The sequence below is a fragment of the Phocoena sinus genome, chromosome 3, assembly GCF_008692025.1.
Source record: "Phocoena sinus isolate mPhoSin1 chromosome 3, mPhoSin1.pri, whole genome shotgun sequence".
Taxonomy (NCBI): Eukaryota; Metazoa; Chordata; class Mammalia; order Artiodactyla; family Phocoenidae; genus Phocoena; species Phocoena sinus.
This window is the reverse complement of record NC_045765.1, coordinates 2,897,585-2,920,682: the sequence shown is the minus strand read 5'-3', so window position 1 is coordinate 2,920,682 and position 23,098 is coordinate 2,897,585. Positions and strand designations below refer to the sequence as shown.

Sequence of the window (23,098 nt, the reverse complement as noted above, 5' to 3'; positions counted from 1 at the left end):
CTGAGACCAGTCCTGCAGAGAGACTGGGACCTCAGGGTCTGACTTCCCACGGGGTAAAGTTCCCTGGGCCTTGGGTAGCTGACCTCAAGCCCCAGCGGTGGGAGCTTGGACTAAGGGCAGAGCCTCCTGCTGTTAAAGGTCACACATGGACCAGGCCTGACCTTGCGTTGCACATGGTGGGTGGTGTCACTGAGTCTTTGTTCTTAAAGGGCACGTTTCCACCATGACCTTGCCCTGGGCCATGCCCTGACACTGGAGATCACCAAGCTGATGAAAGAAATTTTCACCTATTGAGGTATGGGGAAGTTATTCGGACTTATACATGATTTAACTCGAATTTTATACTAACTAAAATGGCCTGTTTGTGGCCTATCAAACACATTGTCTGTCTGCTTTAATTATTAAAGGGCACATTGACCAGAACAAAAGATGTCCGTGTTAAAAATAAAGACTAGAATTCTCCCTTCCTGGGACACCAATGCTGGTCCTCCTTCGATAGCTACTCGTTGCCTCCTGCTGCAGCCTATGTGCTGACCTGTTTGTTTTTTGGGTTTTTTTTGTTGTTGTTGTTATTGTTGTTTGTTTGTTTTTGCCGTTTTTTAAAAAAATATTTACTTATTTGGCTGCACCGGGTCTTAGTTGCAGCACGCAAGATCTTCATTGTGGCATGCGGGGTCTTTAGTTGCAGCATGTGGGATCTAGTTCCCTGACCAAGGGTTGAACCCACGCCCCCTGCACTGGGGGCACGAAGTCTTAACCAGTGGACCACTGGGGAAGTCCCTGATCTGTTCGTTTTTGAAACCTTGAAGGAATGTTTCCCTGCATTGTTTGCTGTTAAGAGTTCTTACAAGATAGAAAACGGTGCTAAAAACCATGCTTTTCCTGCGCAGGTCCTCTGAGTTATCTGAGAGGCCGTCTTAAGGGCTCTAGTCTTCAGTTTGGCTCAAAAGATATTTCTATTCCTATTATAGATCGTTTGTTTTTTATTTTCATCAACAAAGCCCTATGACCCGTATTTTCTCATCCTCATTCCGGGTATGGAGCGATCCCCGGGGAAACTGAGTCTGGACTTCCAGGTGCAGGAGGAGGACACAGGGGAGCCACCGAGCAGATGCCACAGGGTGTGCCGCGCCCAGAGCCCGTTCTACACGGAGCCCAATTCCCAGGCCGGCGTATCAGCCACGCGTGTCCCTGTGCCCTGTCATTCGGAGGTAGGGGCGGGGTCTGGTTGAACTGTCCAATGAGCGGCGACTGGGCGGGGTCCGGACAAAGCAAGCAGGATAGAATGGGACTAGGAGGACTGTCCATCAAGGCAGGGGCGGGGCAAGGATTACTGTCCAATCAGAGCCCGGGCCCCGAAGAGGGAGGGCGGCGTGCGCATTCCCAGCCCGCGGAAGTTTTTCTGCGCTTGTGCGAACTTGTCCTGCGCGGCTTCAGGTGTCGCGTCCCCGTCGGTCTCACCTGCCCAGGTCGGAGGGTCGCCCCGAGGACGCTTCGCAGAACCCGAAAGGAGGCACAGATGGTGAGTGCACCGCTCAGGGCCCTAACAGGGAAAAGGCTGGTTCGAACGGTCCGGAACTTGCCGACAGCGACGGCCGGGCCAGGGTCTCCCCGCGTCCCACCCACCCCGGAGTCCCGACCCGAGTCTCCCCCTTGGCCTCGGGGTGGGTACCCGGGATCCGGACCCGAGTCTTCCCCTCGGCCGCGGGCTGAGGACCTGCCGTGTTGCTCCGTCACTGCTCGGGGTCCGGGGGCGTCCGGACCGAGTCTTTGGCCCCGTGGGGGTCGGAGGGAGGACAGGACTATTCCCGACGCGGGCCGTTAGGCGCTGGGGCGTGGGGGACCCGCCCTGGACCTGACAGATAAAGTCAAGCCCGGACTTGTCAAAGAGACTGTATTGCAAATACTGTTGCGATAGCGCCGAGGCTCGGATCTCAGAGATGTGCCAGCGTCTCCAACCACACATCAAAGGGCTTTTCTGTGTGAGGAGGGCGAGCAGGAGGGAAGTTGGGCGAGTGAGGGCGGTGCGCGGAGTGCGGGGCCAGCGTGGCTGGACTGGACAGGGCTCCTTGGGTCACCTGTTGTCTGGAGAAGCTGATCAGGGGCTTGTTCGGAACCTCAGTGTTGCTCAGACGTGGGGGCGACACCCTGTCCAGGAACCTGTGGGGAGAAATCTGACGATGTGGGGTAAGAAACAGGACACAGAGAACTTCGTCAAGCCCAAATGTGTGGGCAGGAGGGCCGGATCTCCTGGTGTCAAAGATAAAATGTCAAAGTGGGGCTGGCCCCTGAATACGTGCAGGGAGCATCACAGAGTGTCTTTGTACTCTGGGAACAGATTCACAGTGACCTTGCCCCCAGGCCGACCCCTGACTCGGGAGGTTCCCCAGGCCCTCCTGTGTCATGTGGAACAGTAATCAGTATTGAGCTTATTTGAGGTCTTAGGAATTGCAACTTGGGGGACCCAGATTTGAGTTGATGGAATACAATTTATGTTTTTGAGGCATAAGAAAGAAAATTTAAGCATAACATTACTCTCTGCCCTTATTGGGCCCTCCCTAATGTGCATTGTGCATCTGCATTATGCATTAACAGACCTTCTCAAAGGTAGGAATGTCTGCTCCACCAGAAAGATCAAATTTTTTTCCTCGTTCTGCCACCAGCAATGTAACTCCAAGATAACATACCTTTCCTAATCCGGTCAGGGGTCATGCTGATCTGCTGCAGATCTAGACTATGTATTTTTGGTGAACCTTATGTGAGATGTCATTGTGTCATTTTGATATATGCTCCTTTGCCTCAAAAATGTATATGATGGTCTTAGACTTCTAGTAAGTGGAACAGCCCTCTGAGTTTTATGAGAGACTGTCTCCTGGGTTATAATCCTCTCATAGGCTTAAACAAAAATTTCTATTTTCTCTTTTAGATCGACTATTCATTAATTTTTCATCAACAGCGTAACACTGAAAGTGTTGTAGGGAGGAGCAAGAGTAACAGACTTATTAAAGGAAAAGCCACAGGGTTGTTAAAGTTGCCTGGCATGAATTATGATAGACTGACACAGGGAATGAAAAATTTGTCCTTAAGGAATAGGCTGTCACGAGTTATTTAGGGGAAGGGTCCAATAAGTATCTTGACTTTCTGGGTCATTGGGCAGCTGTTCTGGATGCCTGCGTTAAGTCAGTAAGTGGTCAAAAGTTCAGATTCCATCTGGGCTGAGACCTGCATAAGCCCCACTTCCTCAGTGGCCTCCTGGCTCCATTTTAGAGTGCTCTCTTAGCAATACTGACTCCATTTTGATTCTCCTTTCACACCTGTCCCCTGCTGTCCTGGCTCCCGGACTTAGGGGGGCAGCCCTGGACAGGGGGCACTGAGGGGAACTGAGTGGCACATTTCTGTTCAGGAGAAAGGGACTGCAAGCTGTGGGCTGATGCTGTGTCTGTCTGGCCAGCAGTACATTCGGCTTAGAGTCCACCAGGGCAGCCAGGTCTGGCGCCCCATAGAAAGCCAAGCAGTAAAGGGCTGAAGCCAACCAGCCGCACTTCCGCCCTGCTCCGTCACGTGACCTACAGACCGCCCTTCACTCAGAATCCAGACCTGCACCCGTTGTCAATCAGGGCCCAAGAAGGGGGTGTGCCTAGAGACCCGTCCAATTAAGGTGCGAAGGCTTGAAGCCTCATCCAATCAGAGACGGGGGCGGGCGCATTCGCTTACGTTGTGACGTCGCGCTTAGCCGCCCGGGCGTTGTGTCGCACCTAATTCAGGGGACCTCAGGTGTCCCGTCGGTGTTGCTCTAACCTGCCGGAGCTGTTGGGCTGCAGGGCCGCGGGGAGGACGACCTGAATGCGCGCAGAGGGGCTGAAATGGTGAGTGCGTGGGGCTGGCGCCGAGACCGTATGGGGCTGGTTCGAATTGGCCGGAAGCGGCAGCAGGATAGGACTCCCTGACCCCGGTCCGGACCCTAGTTTCCACCCTCGACCGCGTCGCGCGGTCCCGGGGTCCTGTCCGGTCCTCGCGTGGGATCTCGGGTCCCAACTCGGGTCTCCGCCCTCGACCGCAACTTGGGATCCCGTGAGTTCCGACCCAGTCCCTGTCCCGGTGGGTGTCTGAGCGAGGATGGGGCGAGCCGCCGGAGCGGGCGGTCAGGCGCTGGGGTCCCGCCCTGGACCTGAGAGATAATGTCGAGTCCAGGGTTGGTCAGGGAGACTATTTTGCAATTAATGTTGCGATAGGGCCGAGGCTCGGATCTCAGGGATGTGCCAGCGTCTCCAACCACACAGCAAAGGGCTTTTCTCTTTTGTGAGAGGAGGGTGAGAGGGAGGCGGATTGACAGAACCAGAGGTCCTGTGGTCAGGGCGTTCTCGGCCCAGGTGAGAGGGGATTTGCTCTGCAGCTCAGTGATGCTCAGTTTGGGAGGTGTAGCAGGGAGTGACCCAGAGTCAGGGGCATTTGGGAAGAAGCCTGAGTAAAGTTTAGGTAAAAAAATGGATGTTGAGCTTAAAAATAACAGTTATTTACTAGGAAAAATGGATTTATTTGGGAACAGCAAAAAATTGCAATTCGGGACAGACAAGGTATAGCAAAAGCCATAAGCAAGTCCAACAGACTTATTTATTGCAGAAAAAGGAGGGAGGTGGGAGGGGTTGTATTGATGTAAAGTCCGAGGAGAGATGGAGAATTAGGTTGATGCTGGTTTCTCATTGGCTAGTTGCTGGGGTAGCCAGTTTCTGGAGAAGATGCAGTGTATGTACATCTTTTTCTGTTGGGGCCTGTAATTGTTGATTCTTTCGTGTTCTCAGTTTTTCTGTTGGGGGCTGTAATTGACACTTCTTCCTGTAATTGATGTCAAGTGGTTCTGGGTGAGGCTCTCCCTTCTGCACCCACCCCGACTTCTTTTTAGTGCGTTTTCTCTTTTTTAATTTTCACAAGGGCCGTTGAGAACACTTGGTCAACCCTGTGGCATTAAAAAAACTACAAACTTTACAACAAGAGACCTTTATCCAAATGAGTTCCTGCAGGGGGAGAAGGGTCTGTTGCACCAGGCACAGGGGGCTCTGCAGGAAGGGGGACATCTGACCCTAAGATCTGCAAGTGTCTCAAGAGTTGGGCAAAGAGAGTTTTTCTCTTATACAGAGGAGTAAACACCACCAGGAGGGACCAGGTGTGATGCTCGGATAGCAGATCCCTGAGGCCAGCCTGTCCTTAGGGGTCTGTCGGCTGGCTGCGGTGAGGCCAGGTCAGGGGGAAGGAGAGGAGCTGAACCAAAGTTTGGCCAACAAGCATTTGTTCTGCTTGGCCAGTGGGGGGAACAGTTCCGCTAATCACTGATGAGGTGGAGATGGAACTTTGAGGGGACTGCATCTGGCCTTGTCCTGGATAAACAGGGGGCCTCCGTGTGAGTCTTATCTGAATCAGGTGGGGCACGGGGGCGGTTTCTTGCAGCCTGCCGTTTTCCAGAAGAGCAAAGGGTGGGGGGCCCTTTCACCTCCCATCGAAGTTTCCAGGAGCACATGGCTCAGGGAGGGTTCAGCATTGTCCCCTGACACCTGTAAGCAGCCTCCTCTGGGTCCGGCTCAGCACTAATAGCTTCCCCTGATCCAGCTTCCGGTTTCAGCAAGTGTAAAATTCTCCATTCTTTTGCCTGGTTTCTTCTCCTTAGTGAGGGTAGTAAGAATCTTAGGTCTTTGCCTTTTCCTGACGACTCGTTTTATTCCAGGCTTTTGGGCCTTAACCAGAGATGCCTCTGGGGAGAAGTGTCTCAGTACAGAAAATATTTTCTCTTCCATTAGAACTGCAGGAAATGGGACTTCCCTGGTGGTGCAGTGGTTAGGAATCCGCCTGCCAATGCAGGGGACACGGGTTCAAGCCCTGGTCCGGGAAGATCCCACATGCCGCGGAGCAACTAAGCCTGTGCGCCACAACTGCTCAGCCCGCGAGCCACAACTACTGAAGCCCGCGCGCCGACAGTCTGTGTTCTGCAACAAGAGAAGTCACTGCAATGAGAAGCCTGCGCACCGCAATGAAGAGTAGCTCCCGCTCGCTGCAACTAGAGAAAAGCCCACGCGCAGCAATGAAGACCCAACACAGCCAAAAATAAATAAATAAATTTATTTTTTATAAAAAGGAAGAGGAATTTCAGGAAATGCAGGCAGTCCCACCCCTTCATGTGAAATGGGTGGAGAGATGGATTAAAAAGATTCATAGAAATTGTAGTGACTCTTCCATGAAGGGTACAGAGTTGTGACACTGTCCGATTCTTGTCTACTTCCTGTTATTAGCTGGTCAACAGAGATGAATGGAAATTCTGTGGAATGTGACCAGTGCTACTGAGACTTGCTCACTAATTTTTAGATGAGTTACAGCTCGTCATCATGAGGATATTAGTGAACTGATGCCTGTCTCCTGAAAGGGGTGAGCAGTAATCCTGTTCCTCAAATCATAAAAGTGCCCCAGAATTTCCCTCTCCTGCATTATCCATGAACACAGGAGGAAGCAGTGATCCTGCGGGTTCTCATTTACACACAGACGGGTCTTCATCTCCTGTCAATGACCCACAGGGATCGTCATGATGCAGGTGTATCATCTGGGTCGGGGACAAGCTGAGCCTGTGAGGGAGGTGAAGGAAGGTACCCTGGGGTATTGCCCCACCCCATCTCCCCCATCCCCCCATTGCAGGTGGCCTACAGACCATAGAACCACCACAGAAGGAGCTGTTAATGGCACGAGCATGGGGCAGGGCATCCAGCTCCAGAAGTGCTGGGGGCGGTTTGTCCTCTGAGGTTGTGCTGCCCTCGGCTGTCTCCCGACCTTTGCTTTTGGCCTCATTCAGTGAGTTGGTGGGTTGAGTGTGATGTGTGCACCCTGAGTGAGTCTGTGAAGGTCAGACGTGGGGAAGGCTCCTTGGGCTCAGCTGCTGCTGAGAGGGTCGATGAATTAGAGAGTTTCTCTGGGTCAGAACTTCAACTTGAGCGTTTCCTCCTGGGTGAGAATTGAGGCCCAGGGAGGGGGCATTCCTATACTTAGGTGGAGCTCAGTCCTTCCCCCTGCCCTGGGGGTACCCATCCAGCTCGGTTGGCTTTGACCTTCTGACTTGGGGTTTCCTTGTGCACCGTGGGCAGCAGGCCGCTGATCTGAGCGGCTCACACTTGGCTGCGCTTCCCCTTTGTGTCCTCCTCAATACAGTGTTCTGCCCTGTGACTCAGCGTGAGTACTGAAGACTTTTGTTCCGTTACTTGAAGGTGTAGGGTTGTTTGGTTTTTATAGATTTCACCAATTTTATATGTATATGTATGTGTGTGTACAGTTTCATCATGTGTACATGTGTATAGCCATCACCACAATCAAGATACAGCACTATTCTATCACTACAAAGATAGTTCCTGCTATCCCTTTATAGTCACACAAACCCCACTTCCTTCTTACCCTCACCCCTAACTTCTGACAGCCACTCAACTGTTCTTCATTTCTATAATTCTTCTAGTAGTTTTTTAAAAATTTTATTTGGTTGCACTGGGTCTTAGTTGCAGCAGGCAGGCTCCTTAGTTGTGGCCTGCAAACTCTTCGTTGTGGCATGAATGTGGGATCTAGTTCCCTGTCCAGGGATTGAACCCGGGCCCCCAGCATTGGGAGCACGGAGTCCTATGCACTGTGCCACCAGGGAAGTCCCTCTTCTAGTAATTTTCTATTGCATACTTTTTTCCACTTTTTCTGAGACTCCAGTGATACTAATGTTTTATCTTTTGTGTTTGTCCCACAGGTCACTAAGGCTCTTTCACTTTTTTTTTGGTCTATTTTCTCTGTTGTTCAGATTGGGTAAATTCTGATGTTCTACCTTCAAGTTGACTGATTCTTTCCTCTGTATTGAAACCATCCAGTTTTTTAGTTCAGTTATTGTATTTTTCAGTTCTAAAATATCCATTTGGTTCTTCTTTGTATCTTTTCTTTCTTCGCTGAGACTTTCAATTTTTTATTTGTTTCAGGTGTGTTTGTTTGTAATTACTCACTGAAGTATTTTTCAGTGGCTTTAAAATCCTTGTCAGATAATTCCATGTGTGATTTTGATGTTGGTGTCTGTTGATTGTCATTTTTTGTTTGTTTGTTTTATTATTATTTGGCTGCGTCGGGTCATAGTTGTGGCACACGGATCTTCGTTGTGGCACGTGGGCTCTTCCTTGTGGCGCGCAGGCTTATTTGCCCTGCGGCATGTGGGATCTTAGTTCCCCCACCAGGGATCCAACCCTCATCCTCTGCATTGGAACCCGGATTCTTTACCACTGGACCACCAGGGAAGTCCCTTGCATTTCAGTTTTTGTTGCACTTTGCAGATACTGTGTTGTTTGCAAATTGAAGGTGTTGTGCAACCCTACATCTCAGCAAGTCTGTGGGTGCCATTTTCAAAGAGTATTTGCTCACTGATGGTCAGCATTTTTTAGCAATAGTGTTTTTAAATGTATGTACAAGGTTTTTTAGACATAAGTCTATCGAACACTTAAAAGACTATGTGACTTTTACCTGTACAGGGAAGCAAAAAAATTTGTGTAATTCACTTTATTGCAATATTTCCTTTATTGTGGTGCTCTGGAATTAAACCCACAGAGTTACCAAGGCCCGCATGTATTATTTCCTGGTAAAATGACGCCATTAGTTTCCTCTATTAATGATTTTAAAACTCAAGCATGTACTGCAGGTCAGCATTAGAGAGATTTCTATGTCTATTATTACCAAGAGATCAGGGTGAGAAATACATTTGGATATTTGAAAAGACTCTCTGAGCAGAAACAAGACTTGAAATGTGGTTTTATGATAAACCATTCAGAAGACCTCAGTCATGCAATACTAAAAACACAGAACAGAAGATAAACAGACACTAAGCTATTGTCTCCAGCATGTGACACTTGACACGTGACATATTAAGGCATCTTTTGCTCCCATCCTGGTATGTGCAGCAGAGAGAGAGGCTTTAAATGGAAACCAGCACTTCTGCTCAAATGCATTGGGAAGATTTGTTTTTTATATTCTCCCATTCCACACACCCTGAAAGCTCTCATGATGAAGCACTTCTTGACCCAGAGCAACCCAGTGGTGTACACAGATATCTGTTTAGTAAAGAAGAGCAGTTCCCCGTTGAACAGTAGGAAGGAATGAGAAGAAGATTATGTAAAAAAGTTCCAAGACTGGTATCTCAGTTGCTCTCAAGAAATTTATGCTTCAGTGATAAGGAGATAGACGAGATGAAGACTTAACTAAAGATGAGATTCTATTAATATGGATCCTGCGGGGGAATAATTGTTCATCGGTATTTTGCTCCATTGGGATGAGAGTTTGAAAAGCACTTCATATGCCTTAAAAAAAAATCATGTTTACTAGAATAAGATCATTTAACTTAATACTAATTTTTTATTATTTCCCATATTTGTCCATTTTCAAAGCTCAACAGGCTCCATAAAGTATACTGAAGAGTGACCTGTTCACCTGTTATTAAGGCAGGTGCTTGGAAATAGTGTACTAGAACTACATCTTTCATGAACTGTCAGCTTGCAACATTTTCCCCTCAAGAATGGTACCAAAATTGTGCTTTGTGGAAACCTCCCTCCATACTAGGGAAGACTATGAAAGATTTTGAGCCCAGTTCCTTTTTGAAAAGACAGTCTTTCCTCATCTCCAAGACTGAGCATCGTTCATCATCTTTAGGGCCAGTCGTGTTTAAAGGCTTCACATCCACTCAGCCCATCCTTGGGAGCTGCTTCTTGCTGAGCCATGTTATCTGCCAGCTCTTCATTCTGGGCTTTTGAAAGTGGTTATTTTTTGTCTTTTTTCCTTCTTGATGGGGCCGTTTTAGGAGTTTCAACTCCTAAATGATCAGGCTTATGGATGGTGCAGGGTATTGGGAGGACTCTTCTCCAGGAGCTCTCCTTGGTGGGTGGAAACAGTCCGTAGGTGACGGCAGTTCCAAGTTGAACATGACTGACCCACTCTGCCTTCAGCTCACACATGGTGGAATGTGCGGCGTTACTTCTCTCCAGGAAATCTCTGTTAAGGCAGTTTGGGGAATCACCATTTTCAGCCCGTAGTCTTGAAAGAAAACCAGACTGAATTTTTGTCTCCTGTAGAAATAGAACATCATGCATCAAGTTCCATCTCTGGGCGCTTGTTTCATCCTTGACAATTGGTTTGTGATATCTCCTCAACCTACTGGATCTCTGAAACGTTTGTAACTTTGTTCCTTAAGCAATTCATATTCTTTTATTTGCCCAAGTTCTGGTGCTTTTGAATAAAATTGCCATTAGATTAAGAAGAACATGTTTTTAGCTCGTCTGAATCTTTTTTTTTTTTTTTTTTTCGGTACGCGGGCCTCTCACTGTTGTGGCCTCTCCCGTTGCGGAGCACAGGCTCCGGACGCGCAGGCTCAGCTGCCATGGCTCACGGGCCCAGCTGCTCCGCGGCATGTGGGATCTGGGATCTTCCCGGACCGGGGCACAAACCCGTGTCCCCTGCATCGGCAGGCGGACTCTCAACCACTGTGCCACCAGGGAAGTCCTGAATCTATTTTTTAAACAGTTTTTATTGAGGTATAATTTATGAACCGTAAGGTTTCCTGGTTTAAACTGTAAAATTCAGAAGTGTTAGAATGTTTACTGGATTGTGCAACCATCCTCACATTCTAATTTTAGATATTTTTATCACCCCAAAGAACTTGTACCTGCTGGCAGTCACCTCTCATTCCAAGCCTCCACCCGCCCTTCGTCTAGGCAGTTTATTAATCTAATTTGTGTCTCTATAGCTTTGTTCATTCTGTACATTTCACATAAATGATATGATACTGCCTGTGGGCTTTTGTGAAACCTGTTAATGTTTTTAAAGTTCATTGATTTTGTGTCGTGGATTAGTACTTCATTCCTCTTGTTGCAAATAATATTCTGTTGTGAGATTACTCTGTTTGCTTATCCAAATCAGTTGATAACCTTTTGAGTTGTTTCCACTTTTTGGCTGTTATGAATCATGCTGCTGTAAACATCTGTGTATTACTTTTGGGGTTTTTAAAAATATTTATTTGGCTGCATCAGGTCTTAGTCGTGGCATGTGGGATCTTCTTCGTTACAGTGCACAGACTTAGTTTCCCCACGGTGTGTAGAATCTTAGTTCCCCGACCAGGGATCGAGCCTGTGTCCCCTGCACTGGAAGGCGGATTCCTAACCACTGGACCACCCGGAAAGTCCCTGTGTATTAGTTTTTGTGTTGGTGTTTGCTTTCGCCTCTCTTGGGTAGATAGATACCTAGGGTGGAATTGCTGTGTTATATGGTGAAACTGTGTTTATCATTTTGAGGATCTGCTGGATTGTCTTCCAAAGTGGCTTCATTTTACCTTCCCACCAGCAGTTTGTAAGGTTCCAACTTTCCCACATCCTCGCCAGCATCAGTTTGTCTGTCTTATAGCCTTCTTAGTGGGTAGGAAGAGGTATCTGCTTGTAGTTTTCATTTGCATTTCCCTGATGACTAATGTCCCATATTTTCAGGTGTGTGATTAGCAAACCCAAGTTGCAGGCCCGGGTGAGATAGCCTTGCCTTCTTTGTAGCTGATGTAGTGGAATATTTTATCATTTCAATGTTCGGAATATATTTTTTATAGAAATTCTAATTGATAAAGATAGCTTGCTTTATATTTCAGGGGTGTAGAGTCATACCATATTGTCCTAAAAACATTAATTCGGTGATTTTTCTCTGTGTTAAAGTCATCTTTGGCTCCAATGCCATCAGATCCTTCTATGACTCTTCTTCGTAGGGCATTATTCTTGATTTCTTGATTATTTATCTGAGAGGCCTTGCTGGCTTGACAGATCCCTCAGGAACCAGGCCTCCTCTTACCCCACAGGTGTCCCAGGCCCTGGGCCCTGGCCTGCGTCTGTGCCCTCCGTGTCCACCTCATCCTGGCAGGAGGTTCGTATCTCTAACTCTGTCGGATATGAGGGGACTGGCCCAGGCTTTTACATGCTCTTCAGTCCAGGCGAGAGTTCTTCAGATGCAGCGGCCCTGGAAAATCAGTGTTCACGACCTCCTGACAGTCTGCTCCAGTTCTAGGAGGTTCAAGGAAATAACTTATGAGCAGGCCAAGTGTCCATTTCCATGTCATCTGAATGATGATTTCATTTTCAGTGTGTGTCATACCTCACAGTCTGCTCTATCTCAGTAAAAACCGTTTTTTTTCATTATGTGTGCATGAGTGTTTATCAGGTATTGTTGTTACATTTTGTTTCAGTTTCCAGCACTTACCATCACTGAGTAAAATGCATTTGATTGGCTTGTGTGTGTTCATTTCCCACAAGAGTGTAAGCTCAGGAGTCCTAGGAATTGAGTCCGGTTTCCGACTGCCAGCCTCCCCATCCTCCCACACATGGGGGTGAAGAGGGAGCCTTGCTGACACGGAACCTGTGGCTGTTTCAGGACTCGGTGGTCTTTGAGGACGTGGCTGTGAACTTCACCGCAGAGGAGTGGGCTTTGCTGGACCTGGCTCAGAGGAAGCTCTACAGAGACGTGATGCTGGAGACCTTCAGGAACCTGGCCTCCGTGGGTGAGGACGGCTTCCTCCCTGCACTTAGTCTTTGGGGAACAAATATTTCTTACAGTGTTCTTTCTTACTGGAACCAAGGAATAGGAATATGTTGAAAAACAGGCAGACGTGGTCCCCACCTTTATAGAACGTACCTAGAGTCAAATAGCTTTTCCATGACGGTAAATATTTCTATATTGAATTGATTTTTATTGCTCTTGATCAGAATCCTGAGGCTCCCTAATTGTGTAAATGTGAGCGTGGTCTCCAGTGTTACTTTGGGGCAGTGAGAGCAGCGTTACGGTTTTCACCCTGTGAAAGTTACACTGTGATCAGTACACATTTGACCTGATAATCTTGCTGCAGTTAAACCCAAACTCACCCATCCTCAATGACATGAGGACCAGAGAATCGGCCCATCTCATGGAGGGCTTGTTGTCCTCCATCCTCCCCCTGAGAAGCTTTTCTCCACGAGCAGGACAGCAGCCACGCACCGTCTGATCTCCTAGTGGCAGCTGGGTCACTGGAGATAGGCTTCCTCTAGGGCCTCTGTGCCTGCGATCACCAGGAGGGCACACCTCTCTGGAGGAGCAGGTTCTGTATCAGGGAGAGATATTTGGACATAACTGTTAGAAACATGACTCTGTCTTTGAGAAGGTGACGTTTGTCACTCTGTCTTTGAGAAGGTGACCTGGCTTCCCTGTTGGACTTTTCATCCATCTTTGCCCACTTCAGAAGTCTTTCTGTAGCTCCTCTTACGAAGGGAGCATTTAGGAGTGTGTATTTTGCCCAGTTCCTGCCTGCTTTGCTTCTGTGATGTATCTCTTCTGAAGTATTTCTTAGTGAACAGTCTGCCATTTTGACTCATTTTCCCTATGATGGCTAAAGTTCCAAATAGCTGAGGTCCTCAGAGTTTTTCTTTGTGTGTGTGTTAAATTTGGTTTGGACCCAATTCCAATGTGTTTGTGGGTGTGTGGGTGTTAATTTTGTTTTGGACCCAATTCTAATGTGTGTCTGTGTGTGTGTGCACACGTGCACATGTGTTAAGGCACCTCACACCAACAAACAATTATTGGACCAGCAGCACATCATAGAATTCAACTCAATCCTGACACCATCTACCCAGTGATAGCCACAGATTCCACAGCTTAAGGTTTCAATCCTTCAAGACTTACTCCATATTCTCCCACTTCAGATGCCAATCTCAAGTCCAGGCTTTTACCTGTCCTCCTGACCAACTTGTTATAAATCAGAGGTTCCCATGACCCTCTCCTTGGGTTCAACTAATTTATTAGTGTGGCTCACAGAACTCAGAGAAACCTACTACTTACTAGATCGCAGGTTCATTTTAAAAGGATATAATTCAGGAACAGCCAGATGTAAGAGATGCATAGGGTAAGATTTTGAAAAGGAGTTTCTGTGCCTCTCCAGGTGCCAGTCTTCCCACATCTCCACGTGTTCATCAACCCAGAAGCTCTCTGAACTTTTTTTCATGCCTTCATTACATAGGCATGGTTGATGAAATCATTGGCCATTGGCAGTGGATTTGATCTCTAGCCCCTCCCCCATCCCCAGAGGTGTTGGGGTGTCTGGGGGTGTGGATGGGATTGAAAGTTTCAACCCTTTAATCACATGGTGTCTCCATTGGCAACCAGCCCCCATACTTCTTTCTAACAATTTTTTTCATTAATATAAACCCAATTGGGATGGAAAGGGCTTTTTATGAATAACAAGACACCTATTTCACCTTTCTGATCCTGAAGCGTTTTCTGGAAATGAGCACAAGAGACCACATATTATTCCATTGCTTTTACTGCTCAGGAAATTCCAAGGGTTTTAGGATCCCCGGGCAGGAAACTGTGGATAAGGACCCGATTTATCTGAGAAATATATGTTGGTCATCTGAATGACCAAATATATATATATATATATATATATATATATATTTCTGATATATCACACATCTTCTTCCTTCCTTTATAAAATTATTTTACATTTTTGAATTAGTGTATGGAAAGAAATCTACATGTGGTCTCTTTTTTTTCCTTTATCCCACCATTTCTTTCCCGTGGATTTAATTATGTTACCAATTATTGCAGGTTCTTGCTCTCAAGTTAAAACCAGTAGATCAAGTGCTCATTGGGATATTTTGGAGACTGGACTATGCAGTGAAGAGAAAGTAGTAAGATTCACAAGAAATGATTCCATGTCTTTTTTGGGAGAAAACTGGGCATATCATAACATGCAAGATCAGCATCTAACTCAGGAGAGGCGTTTGAGGTGAGTGGCACTCCCACGGGGGAAGGGGAATCTAGGCAGAGTATTAGACTCACTTAAAATTAAAGAAAAAGTGTAAACTTAGCTAAACAATTGTCTATTCACAGAATTCTTACAAAACTACTTTTATAAATGTGATGTAGATATGGAGCTCCTAAAACTTAATTCAGTAGGAAACACTGGTCAGGAAACCTCGTATGTAAAAAACACTGAAAATTATGGTGCTGCTTGAGCCCTCAGCTGAAGCATTAAACTTGTTGCACTTTGTCACAATGCATAGAGTGCTGAAAACATGCCCATTCATTGAAAATGGCAAATGTGTAGTCAAAATAATAATGAATAACCATCAACAAATCACTAATTAAGAAATCACTTATAATCATTAATCCCTAATACTGTGCTTCCTATTTTGAACAGAAATAATTTGGTGGAGAGTCTCTGTGAAGGTAAAGAAGGTCATCAATGTCTAGAAACCCTGAATCAGATTATAGATTTTACTGTGCATAAGAGTTATTGGACTGGAATTCAGCCCCATCAATGCATTAAGTGTGGAAAAGCCTTCAGGGATCATTCTTTCCAGAAGAATCAGCAAAGATCTCACCCCGGACACAAACATTATCCATGTGAAGAACGTGGGCAAGCTTCCAGCTGTATGTTGTGTCTAAGCCCTCCCAGGGAAACAGACATTGTAGAGAAACCCGAAAAACATCAGGATGCTGGGAGAGCATCTAAGAGGTGCGTGAAGAGTGACCGTAGTAAACAGTCTTTAGAGTGTAAGAAGTTTGGAAAAGCTCTCACTTGTCCCTCATCTTTTCAGGAACATGAGAGAGGTCATTATGGACAGAAAATCCACATGTGTGAAGTATGTGGAAAATCCTTCAGTTATTATTGCCAACTTGCACGGCATGTGAGAACTCACACTGGAGAGAAACCCTATGAATGTAAAGAATGTGGAAAGGCTTTCACTCGCATCTCACACTTCCGAGAACATGTGAGAATGCACACTGGAGAGAAACCCTATGAATGTAAGCAGTGTGGCAAAGCTTTCAGTTGGTGCACTTACCTTCGAGAACACATGAGAACACACAGTGGAGAAAAACCCTATGAATGTAAGCAGTGTGGCAAAGCCTTCCCCTATCTCAAATCCCTGCAAGGACATGTGAGGATCCACACTGGAGAGAAACCTTACGTGTGTAAGGAATGTGGGAAATCCTACAGTTGTCCCAAATACTTTAGAAAACATGTGAAAACACACAGTGGAGTAAAACCCTATGAATGTACAGAATGTGGGAAAGCATTCATTACTTCCTCATCCCTTCGAGAACATACGAAAACACACAGTGAAGAGAAGCCCTATCAGTGTCAGCAGTGTGGGAAAGCCTTCAGGTATCCCAGATCCCTGCAAGGACACATGCTAACCCACAGTGAAGGGAAGCCATATGAATGTCAGCAGTGTGAAAAAGCCTATAGGTGTCTCATATCCCTGCAAAGACACATGAAGACACACACTGGCGAAAAATTCTGAATAGAAAAACTATGGGAAAGCCTTCATTCTCCCTTAAAATCTTATAAATGGAGCAGTCACAGGAGAGAAACATTATGAACGGAAAGAATGTTGGGAAACCTTCAGCACTTCACTTATTTTATACTTGAAAACTCAGGGTAGACAAATTTTTTTAATGGAGAGATATGATTTTTCCTTTTAAGTGCCTCATCCTGAATAGGGATCCCAGTGTATTAATTTCTAGCTCATGTTAACTGACCTGAACACTTAAGATAATAACCATGCCTCTATGTACCCATCATCTTTGCTACTTATCTTTTGTTATCTTGGACTTTAAATAGTTATACAGTCATATAATACTTGTCTCAATTCCATTACAATGTCTTTTGAACCCAGAGTGAAAGTCTTTTTGGTTTGTGGTTTTTTCATGTGCAAACATGGTATGAGTTTAGATGAAAAAAAAGTTTTTTAATGAATTTATTTATTTTTGGCTGTGTTGGGCCTTCGTTTCTGCGCGCAGGCTTTCTCTAGTTGTGGTGAGTGGGGGCTACTGTTCGTTGCAGTGCACGGGCTTCTCATTGTCGTGGCTTCTCATCACACAGCACGGGCTCTAGGCACACGGGCTTCAGTAGCTGTGGCTTGTGAGCTCTAGAGTGCAGGCTCAGTAGTTGTGGCGCACAGGCTTAGTTGCTCCGCGGCATGTGGGATCTTCCCTGACCAGGGCTCGAACCTGTGTCCCCTGCATTGGCAAGAGAATTCTTAAGCACTACACCACCAGGGAAGCCCCTAGATGAAAATATTTTTGATTCTTACTTTGTCTTATGGTCCTAATATGTGATCATGATGTGAGACCTGTGTTGTTGAAATGACTTTTCTGGTTCCTGGACGATACTGGAATTTTCTGACTCAGTATTTATGCTCCCCTTAGTTTATATTACTGAAAGGTGTGTCTTCCATATTTGTTGCTAGTGGATACCATATTTGTGTTCCTCACAGAAATTAGTAATTGTGGAAGGTCTTGGAAGGCCTTCTGTCTCATCTGATTATGTTTATTAATTTGGCCTCTCTTCATTGTCCATGATCTTGGGTGGAAATTGCACACGAAACATTGAGTTAAGAAGAGCGACTTGTTGGTGTGAAGTTGAAAGCTACTATCCAGGTGGTTCTACTGAATTTTGTTGTCAGCTTAGGCAAGGTGGAAAGCTATATATCCCAGAGTCCTTTTGTTAGTGGTTCTGAGTTAAAGTGTAGGGAAGAAAAAGATGCGTGAGGTCCAGGGCTTCCCTACTGGTGCAGTGGTTAAGAATCCACCTGCCAATGCAGGGAACACGGGTTCAAGCCCTGGTCCAGGAAGATCCCACATGCCGCGGAGCAACTAAGCCCGTGCACCACAACTACTGGGCCTGCGCTCTAGAGCCCGTGAGCTACAACAACTGAGCCCGTGAGGCACAGCTACTGAAGCCCGCGCACCTAGAGCCCATGCTCTGCAACAAGAGAAGCCACTGCAATGAGAAGCCCCAGCACCACAACGAAGAATAACCCCCGCTCACTGCAACTAGAGAAAGCCTGCGTGCAGCAATGAAGACCCAATGCAAACAAAAATAAATTAAAAAGATGTGTCCAGAAAGCAGAAGTGAGGAATCCATGATTCTCGGATCTTCTGTACCATTAGGAGACGGAGATGCATGGCAACCTGGTAGGCCTGAGTTCCAGCACCATTTTCTGACTTCTGGCTCTGCCCATGTGGAACAGCCCCCAACCAGACACATGTTTGGCATTTGGGGACAATGAGAAACACAGGTACAGTACGAGGGAAACCCTTTTGAGTTCACTGTCTTTCTCATTCTCTCTGAGGACCATGGGTAAGTTCCTCTTGGTTCAGATCTCCAGTCTCTTCACATTGAGCTTCCCACTCTACTTGGCTTCTCAGTTTGTAATTTTCAGTTGTTTGGAAAATCCCAACCTTTTTTCTGTCCCAAGATCCACATGGGAACTGTTAGTGGCAGCTTGCAGTTGCCCAACCATGTGGAGCCCTGAGTCCACAGTCCCCATTTGTTGAGGTCTGCTGGGTCAGCACTTTCCCTAGTCCAAGTTTCCACAGAAATTGCTGGTGGTGCACACGGGGCCTTTTCTTGGGAAGTCTGCAGTAATTTCTAAGCCCCAGCCCTTGGTTCTGTTCCCAGTTTCCTTACTGGGATCTGCTGGTGGTTTAGTGTATAGTTCCCTATGTATTAGAATTTTCCCCCACAGTCCACATTGGGAACTGCTGATGGCAAGTGCAGTTCTCCATTTGTTAGGAATGAGTCCACAGTGCCCATCTGTGAGGTCTGCTGGTTTAATCCTTTCCCTGTCTCTAGTTCTTTGGTTGCTACTGGTGTCCACAGCTCCATTTCCTTGGTTACCATTGGATGCTGTTAACGTGCACATGAGGTAAAGGCTATTTGCTACACGGGAATTTCAGAAGCCATAGCCACAGAAGTTGGGCAAGGGATGCAAACTTCAATGCTGTTAAAGCACTTGCCACCTAACTCAGACACCCATGTTAGGTTAAGTTGGTTACGAAATGGGTTAGATTGATACTGGGTCACCCTCAAACCTCAAGAAGATTAATTTTCATGTAGTGAGGTACAGCGTAATACATCACACAACTTCCAACCCAGCATCATGTCCCTTTTACGTATCAGATTGTCTCGAGAGACCCAAAAGCTTAGCTAAAAATACAAAACCAGTAATACAATGGGATCCTTAAAATCTAAGGAGTCAAGTGTATCCCCTTCTGGCACACTTGCTTTTTTTTAATATCTAAGAACGGTGGTCCCAGAAGCTGTAGATATTTGTAGTAATGGCAAAATCTTGCTAAGCTTGTTTTGTTTCCTGAGAACTTGGCTTGGTAACTGTCATGTTGGGGGCACCAGAACATGGCCAGACTGAAATGTGGGTTGCACCTAACCTAACAGGCTAGGGTCCTACATAACTACTGTCAGCCCCCAGGGGAATTGCAATGCCCATTAGAAGAACCTCTCTAATTGGATAAGATCATTTCAGAGGTGCACGCAAGAGTTCACAAATGAAACAAACAGAATGGGATACTTACTTTAATTGGCACCCAGAAGCTCCCCAAAGGCTTCAGAATTCCAAAAATACCTTCATTAAAAGCTTCCTTGCAAAAAGCTAATGAAAAATTAATGATATAAAAGGCAACATAGATCCAACAAGTAAACAGCCTCATATACACCCTCATACCTACCTTGAAAGGAGGATCCCTCCCAGAGTTGATGAGACTCAGAGATTTTCTGGTAAACTGCTGCATTATTCTCTTTAACAGCCTAGGGGAAACTAAAATTAAAATTAATTTAAAACCCTAACCAAATTCTAGTAAAAATCAGAGCTACGCTCTCCACTTTCTACCCCACTCAGAACCTGCACATGTGATCCTGGAAAAACTGGCAAAATCAGCTAAGGGTGAAAATTCTTATCATAGCACTCCCAAATCTCTGTCTGTACTGCCCAGTCGAGAGAGGGAAATAACATTTCACAGCTGTTCCTTTCCAAAATCCGTACCAACTGGTTATTGGTCCTTTCTCTCCCAGGGATAGATTTGGTTCCTTGCATGTCTTGTTTTATGTCATAGAAACTTGGCTGGGGGACTTCCCTTGGTGGTGCAGTGGTTAAGAATCCGCCTGCCAATGAAGGGGACACGGTTCGAGCCCTGGTACGGGAAGACCCCACATGCCGCGGAGCAACTAAGCCCGTGCACCACAACTGCTGAGCCTGTGCTCTAGAGCCCACGAGCCACAGCTACTGAGCCCACCTGCAACAGCTACTGAAGCGCACGTGCTTAGGGCCCATGCTCCACAACAAGAGAAGCCACCATAATGAGAAGCCCACGCACTGCAACGAAGAGTGGTCCCTGCTCACCACAACTAGAGAAAGCCCACGCACAGCAATGAAAACCCAATGCAGCCAAAAGTAAATAAATAAATAAATAGGAAAAAGAAAAAACTTGGCTGAGCTTTCTGTTTTCCTGGGACATACAAGTTGATGGCGCTTTCTTTGGCTCTTTTGTGAGTGACTCTAGATATCGTGAAGATAATATATTTTGTACCTCTTTGGGGACACTTCTTGAATCCAAGACGTTGTTCATATTACCAAAAATATTCACTGCTACTGGCTGAAACCTGACACGACATTTGAAAGGACTTAATAACTTTAAACCAGAAATTTGGCCAGATTAGAACCTGATATGCAGAGCCTGAAAGAAAAAAATTTCATTAGGCCTTTTACCTTAAGTTAAATGTACCCATAGGGAAAGAACATTCCAGCAAAGGTGGAGAGGTGAAGCAACGCATGATGTCATTTACACTACAACCCAATTCTTTGAGGAACTGAGAGCAACTGTACTTATCTTAACAAATAAAAAAAACAGCTGTAGAGGCAATCCAATATCTATTTCTTTTTAACCAATCCTAAAACCTTCCCTATTTATCTCAAAAAGCTTTTAAGTTATTGGTCTTAGGAAGCCAGAGTCCTTCTTAGAGGAATTTATATCATTTCCCTGTGCCTTTGAGATAAAAAATGTTAACTCCTAATCTAGGCCGTATGTTTAAAGTACAAACTTCAGGGATGTATTTGTAATGAGAAGTAAAAGGAAAGGGGGAAAGGTTATTTTCAACTTAGAAAAACAAGAAACCCTTAAAGTGTCTTCTAAGGTCTCTGTTTGGATCTGTGTGTTTGTGTATGTCTATGAATGTACATTAAAGATACAGTGTTTTTTTACCTCTGGATGGTATTGACAAAATTAATTTATATTGTAAAAGGAGCTCTATTTAATTGCCTTAAAGAAAATAAGCGCTTATATAAATTAAATTCCCAGAAGTGTAGTGGAAACTAACCAAAATGCTTTTCAGGGTCACGTCATCTGGGAGAATATTCACTAGTGAAGCTAATTTGCATTTGTTGGTTTAATTAAAATAGGCATGTCTTTAGAGTTATCAGCATTAAATATAAAAATTTTACTTAGAGGGAAGAGATGGGAATATATGTATAACTGATTCACTTTGTTATAAAGCAGAAACTAATACACAATAAATATTTATACTCCAATAAAGATGTAAAAAAAAAATTTTACTTAGACGCAAGAGGGAGGGGATATATGTATACATAAGCTGATTGACTTTGTTATACAGCAGCAACTAACACAACAATGTAATGCAATTATACTCCAATAAAGATGTTAAAATTTTTTTTTTACTTGTTTACCTGAAGTCAAGTAACTTCACTTTATCTCTTACAAAATTTGTCAGGAAAAAAAATAACGATTTAATTAAGTTTTCAAAACTAATGGAAACATAATAGTTGAAAACAAGCAAATAGATTGCAAGATAAAAAGGTTTTAGGTGAATTTTCCAAAAGACTCCCCAAGTCTTTTGGTAACCTAGAATCTTAAAGTTTTCCTAAGTTAAATGATGATTTAAGTTAAATACATGGAATATCCAGATCATTTCCAAATAAGAAAAAATACTGAAACATTAGTTACTGAGCATAGGTTTATCCACTTTTTGCTTCCTTTTATGGAGGAATTAAAGATATTCCATTGGTAAAAATGAGAAATTTTCTATGAAACAGCACGTTTCTAGAAAGTATAAACAGTTCTTGTAAATCTGACAGTTTTCCAAATGCTAATGTAAAGACAGTTGCTTACTTAGTTCTAATTGTTAAGAATTCTAATTAATACATGTAATTAAAACTACTGAAAATAATTAGGGAAATAATTCTACTTTCGAGGAAAGTAAGATATGTTTTTTGTTTAGAAACAGTATGAGGTATGAGGGAAATGAAAGTGATTTTGTCCTACGGGACTTCATTGGCGGTCCAGTGGTTAAGACTCCCTGCTTCCACTGCAGGGGGCATGAGTTCCATCTGTGGTGGGGGAACTAAGATCCTGCATGCCGTGTGGCACGGCCAAAAAAAAAAGAGAAAAACAATTTAAAAAAAGAAAATGATTTTGTCCTAAAGTAAAGCTGGTTATTTCCAAGAGAAAAAGGAATAAACTAAAATGGACATAGAAAATTACAGAAAAATTTTAAGAATGGAATCGGGGAAAATTTTTTTTTTTTTTTTTTTTTGTGGTACACAGGCCTCTCACTGTTGTGGCCTCTCCCGTTGTGGAGCACAGGCTCCGGACACGCAGGCTCAGCGGCCATGGCTCACGGGCCCAGCCACTCTGTGGCATGTGGGATCTTCCCGGACCGGGGCACGAACCCGTGTCCCCTACATCGGCAGGCGGCCTCTCAACCACTGCGCCACCAGGGAAGCCCCAGGGGAAAATTTTTGTGTGATCAATAAATAAATATAAGAATTTTTAAGATTAGCTTTAATATCAATAGTGTATTTATGTGAAACTGGGACTTCATTTAAATAAGTTTGCTCAGAACTGTAAGAGTGCTGCAGTGCGCAGCCCTTAGCCCTAGGCAGTTGCTACGAGCAGTTACCCCCCACCACCCACCACCCCCACTCTGTTACCAGGCAACTGTTACCGGGAGACCATTAACGCGGGAAGGTTAGAGCCACGTTAGAGGTCGTGCTCAGCCATTGGTCGGCACGGTGGGCCCCGCCCCAAGCTAACAACTGTCAATGGGCGATCGTTAGAGGGCCCATTCAGCCATTGGTCGGTGCTGCAGTGGTCCCCGCCCCAAGCGAGCAGCTGTCAATGAGCAACCAGTGGAGGGGCATCGAGCCAAGGGTCGCCGGAGTGGTGGTCGTCAGGTGGAGAG

General features: G+C 45.4%; 1 protein-coding gene across 1 annotated transcript; it reads left to right on the top strand.

Annotated features, from left to right (window-relative positions):
* Window positions 1-1,037: 1,037 nt before the first annotated feature.
* LOC116750592 (zinc finger protein 77-like) lies at window positions 1,038-21,101 on the top strand. The gene is made up of 6 exons (XM_032625428.1): window positions 1,038-1,211; window positions 1,346-1,522; window positions 12,439-12,565; window positions 14,644-14,824; window positions 15,239-16,845; window positions 17,902-21,101. Exons 1-5 carry the CDS (start codon window positions 1,038-1,040, stop codon window positions 16,344-16,346), a joined length of 1,767 nt encoding a protein of 588 aa, XP_032481319.1. The 3' UTR covers window positions 16,347-16,845; window positions 17,902-21,101.
* The last annotated feature ends 1,997 nt before the right edge of the window (window positions 21,102-23,098 follow it).

What these genes read in the sequence shown, in the direction of transcription:
- LOC116750592 (XM_032625428.1), top strand. Translation starts at nt 1,038, where the DNA reads ATGGAGCGATCCCCGGGGAAACTGAGTCTGGACTTCCAGGTGCAGGAG. An exon ending in CTGTGCCCTGTCATTCGGAG is followed by an intron (nt 1,212 to 1,345) that starts GTAGGGGCGGGG and finishes CTGTCCAATCAG; the next exon opens with AGCCCGGGCCCCGAAGAGGG. An exon ending in CAGGAACCTGGCCTCCGTGG is followed by an intron (nt 12,566 to 14,643) that starts GTGAGGACGGCT and finishes CAATTATTGCAG; the next exon opens with GTTCTTGCTCTCAAGTTAAA.